The sequence below is a fragment of the Acromyrmex echinatior genome, chromosome 6 (assembly GCF_024713525.1).
Source record: "Acromyrmex echinatior isolate Ae372 chromosome 6, ASM2471352v2, whole genome shotgun sequence".
NCBI lineage: Eukaryota > Metazoa > Arthropoda > Insecta > Hymenoptera > Formicidae > Acromyrmex > Acromyrmex echinatior.
This window is the reverse complement of record NC_141857.1, coordinates 16,577,787-16,582,517: the sequence shown is the minus strand read 5'-3', so window position 1 is coordinate 16,582,517 and position 4,731 is coordinate 16,577,787. Positions and strand designations below refer to the sequence as shown.

The following is a 4,731-nucleotide window of genomic DNA, read 5'->3' as shown; positions in this document are numbered from 1 at the left end:
CCTCAACTTTTGTCCTTTGCATGCTTATAGCTGCACAATAAAAAAATTATCACTTCACTTAATCACAGAAAATGTGCAACGATATTCTATCATTAACGCTAAATGGTAGAATATTGTTGCACGTTGGGGAAAAAAAAATATCACTCACGTCTTAACACGTCTTGCGCGCGGACAAAGCAGGACAAAGACTGACGTTGAGAATCGATCTTCGCCGTTGAGAAGCGAGCCTGCCTAGGATCTATAGGGGGGGGCAGTTGTATATAAAACACTTTAGATCATAAGTGCCGTCACGAAAAGTTATCGGTATAGCGCGTCGAGATATAGGATGAATGGATGGATGGATGGATAGACGGATGGAAAGTAAAGAAAGTACATATATATAATGATATGAACAAAAAAAATTTTTTATTCACATATTATTATATCATTTCTTTTTTGTATTAAAAACTAAAGCTAATAGCTCGCAATCGACGAGCTGATGTTTGTTAAAGATATCACTATCGCGTATAGCGTTTTTGGACGCGATATTGGAGAATCGCGTATACTTGACATCAACCGTATCGACGAGTCGGATTAATCGTTCGAACGTTACATCGATACATTCGTCAAACTCAAACATACGTCGTAGCGTCGTTTCGGTCATCATCATCATGCGTACGGACGAAGAATTGAGACGTACGAGCGTAGCATCGTTCAGCATGCAAACGCTGACAGTTAGCGGTCCAACACTTATAAAATTGTCCTTGTATTTGTTTCGCAGCATCTTGTAAACATTCCATCGCTGCTCGTAGAGACCCTTCCACGTTTCGAGAGACAGCAACAGTTCATGTCCGCGATGATCTCCCAGGGCGATCTCCACGTAACTCGGTGGATCAACGTTGATTCCAATTTCCAAAAATTTGTAGCCCGTAGTCGTCAGATCGTAATGTCTGCCCAATAAACACATCTTGCGATGCTCCATGCTGTGTATATACATAATATTAAAAACGTTTCTTTTGTGTATAGAATGTTAAAACTTACATGTTATTGCAGTTCTTCTTCTTCGTTTCGTACGATGTGTTGCTGTCTTCAGCGAAGTACATTTTTTTTTTCAACCGTTTGTACAAGCAAATATCGCAAGACTAATTGCACCCACGTAAATTGCGATATATATAAAACTTCTAGAATCGAAGAGGGGGGTAACTCTCTCCCCTCTTTTTCTAAGAATTGCGAACCTGTCGCAACACTTTCTACGTATTTTTATTTTTTTTATTTTTTGTTCGCGAGTTTATCAATGCTTATACTTTATGATTTATATTTCGATGGCATCGATGACGTTGGTGATGAGCACGTTGGCGACTTTGACGCCTTTTCTCCAGGATATTCCCAATATCTCGCTTTTTCCTTCGAAGGCGGTGGACTTGGCGGACTTGGCGACAATGGACAGTACCCCTTTCGCTCGATTGATTTTGGATTATATATTCTTTTATTCGATCCATGTCTTAACGCTCGTAACTGAAGCTTACGATTGAATGAAAAAAATCTAATATTGCCTATGTACATTATATGTACTGTCAGATGTACTGTCAGATCGGACATGTCGCGACACGTTTAACAGAAGCGTTGACGTTTTTGGATACATACATACGTATATACATACATACATACATACATACATATGTGTTTATACATATGTGTTCATACATATACGTTCATACATATATGTTCATACATATGTGTTCATACATATACGTTCATACATATATGTTCATACATATATGTTCATACATATACGTTCATTCATACGAGTACATGTATTACAAAGGAAGAGAAAAAAGAAATACGTAATAAATACGTTAACGTATTTTTATTTTAAAAATTCTTTTGCAACCACCAGTTATATATTTTCAATACATTTTGTAACGCGCAATTCTGAACATGTTGTCCATATCGCATAGTATTAGCAACATCCAGCTTGGTTAAAGATTCCAGGTCTTCGTAAACTACATCCAAGATCTCGATGCACATGCGTTCTCGCTCATCGTCCAAAGCAAGTTCCACAGCCACGTTTTTTCGTGTCCCTTAACGTACACGATAGCATCATCTTCAAATACAGCTGCTGTGATCAGACGTTTCGCCTCGTTGTACGGGACCATCCCGTCCTCCCATCGCAATCCATGGTGATAAGCAGTCAACCAGGAAGCGCAAGACCTGTCGGATCTTGTCAAAAATTTCCATGGCACGGAACTCGTAAAAATGTAATGTGTGAGAACGATCCCCTGTTTCAGCACCGCCACTTCCTTCACGATAAATTTCTTGGTAACGATGAATCCTTGCAGATCCACGAACGTTGGCACGAGCATGTTGTCGAGAAGACTGCGGTCGATTGCGACGTATCGTAGATCTCATATCGTGTTAGAGATGCATCTTAGGTGATTTTGCGCACAACATTGGTCAATGGATTATACTGAACCACGCGATCGTGTATGATGAGACAATAGGCTGTTGTATTTGCGGATACATCCTCTTTACATTCAAAGTCTAATCGCACGTCCACGGTGCCACTCTTGACTGATTCGTTCTGTCGAGAGCAATCGATGATCACGAATGGGCCATTACGTAAAAAAATTGTAAAGGTGAGACTCGGCTCGAGATACTCGTATCCGTAGTAGCCCTTGCAGAAACGCGCGTACAAGTCGTACATCTGTTTTTGTCAAAATCCAGATTCAAGTCATCGTACGGATAACATTCCGAATTCAGGTAAAGTTTCGCATTGGTTAATTTGCAGTCGTCGAATCGACTTACATCCTCGGACATGACATTTTTTCGACCTTTTTTTGCATAGCGAAAATAACGTAGCGCGGCTTCTCGAGTTGAGTAGCCGTCTTGATGGCCCACGAATGCTTGGTTGTGCTCTGCAAGAGTGGAAATTCGTACAGATCCCACGAGCGAAAAGCCATGCTCAGATATCGTCCGCTCTCCAAAGCGCGCAGCATCGACAGCTTATTTATCTCGCTCAATAACACGTGCGGCATTCGCCACTATACTTTGAATAATTCGAGCGTTGGCTCTATCGCCGGATCTCCCGTCAGACAATTGTTGTCGTTGCGCGCTCGTATTAAAATCAACTCGTGACGAGCGTTGATCACCACGCGTTTGTAATCTTCGCAAAATCCCAGCAGTACGTAGAGCGGTACACAGAAATTAAAATATCCGGCTGCAATAGTCTGCGCATCCCAGCCGGCATTCCGTAGAATCACGCTTCTGTCGGATGACACTGTTACATAGTTTTTGAGCGTGCTAGTTATACCCACATTTCTATTACGGTCAATCTCCACACCATTGAGTTCATATCGAATCTCATCGAAAATGAACGCGACGCAATTATTTCCCAATGCCACATGAGCACCCTGGACCACTTTGTTCTTCGTCAGTTTTCCCTCGACATATAGAAAGCTTTCGTACGGCAGTGTGTACAGATCTTGTTACTGTATGGGTATTCTTATTTCGTCGCTGTATCCAAACGTGGTGTTGGCAAACGGGCTGTACGTGTGAGTCTCAATCTTGACGATGCGATCGTCGAAGATCGGCTCGTCTTTCATGTTTAAGATATCGGTCATCTCAAATGTTGCGCACCGCGAATCCCAAAGACTTTAAAAATGTAACGTTTGTCGCGCTGAGTTTCTTCTTTTTCTTCCTGATGCAGCTGGATGAGCGAGTGTTGTCGAGCTGTGGCGTCACCGACCTTGTAAAGGATGCGTTATCTCTCTGTGTACGCTCCGTTCCGTTCAGCACGAGCATCTCACGCTCACGTTATTACTGTCGCCGTCGTACGTGCAATCTAACGGTGATCTCTTCTCCTCGAAAATCGAGCAATCGTTCTGATCGACGATGCGTATCGTTAGATCTGTAATGCTCCGTGCGATGATCGGCAGGTAAATGATTTGCGTCGGCCTCTCCGATATCTTATACCCTGGCGCCACGCTCGGCGAAAATTCATGTATCGTGTGCGCGCTTTTGCCGTTGCTGTATGCACCTGCGGTCACGTTACACTCTACGCGGATAACGTTTACATTCATTATGTTGATCGACACGTCCGATTCGTGCTACCTTCACGGCTGCAGTATACGCTTCGACGAGAATCCCAGCAGCGATCCAATGCTGTTGGACTTGTCAAAGTTTATTCTGTACGCACATCTAATCTCACATTTCATCGTGTTGTAGTTTGCGCAAAGCGTAATCGGGTATTCTCCACCCTCATCATTATCATCATCATCATCATCATCATCATCATCATCATCGTCATCATCATCAGTGTTATTGTTATTGTCACCACGCACTACATCAACGGTTTCAAGTGCGGACGTTTTCGTAAAATCGCGCGTTTCAGAAATTCATTTATATCTCGCACTTCGTACGAACCTTCGGGAATTGTAATTTCCGCGTCGTCTTTGGTGAAATAAAATTTGTTGTTCGATTCGTTCACGTTCGGTATCGTGATAAGTCTCAAAAATCGCCAAACCGAGCTCGTAATCTCCGTCACTCAAATCTATGGCGGGGAAGTAATTCGCCGTGAGGACGGTGCTCTTTCCGCTCAGCGTAAGCGTCAACGACATGACGGAAAAAAGCGTTCGACTAATACTAAGATTTCACAGCGTCTCGTCGAGCTTTTTAAATTCACGCTCGTCTACCGTTTGTAGAAACCGACCAGACACATCTGTCCGCAGAAACTTTGATCATACGTCTGATAGG

General features: G+C 42.7%; 1 protein-coding gene and 1 pseudogene across 1 annotated transcript; both read right to left on the bottom strand.

Moving 5' to 3' along the window:
• Positions 1–424: 424 nt before the first annotated feature.
• Positions 425–1,148, bottom strand: LOC147909610 (uncharacterized). Its single transcript, XM_087406833.1, has one exon. It carries the CDS (start codon positions 974–976, stop codon positions 425–427), a length of 552 nt encoding a protein of 183 aa, XP_087262959.1. The 5' UTR covers positions 977–1,148.
• A 921-nt stretch (positions 1,149–2,069) lies between these two features.
• LOC147909609 (uncharacterized) lies at positions 2,070–4,353 on the bottom strand (annotated as a pseudogene).
• Positions 4,354–4,731: the final 378 nt, after the last annotated feature.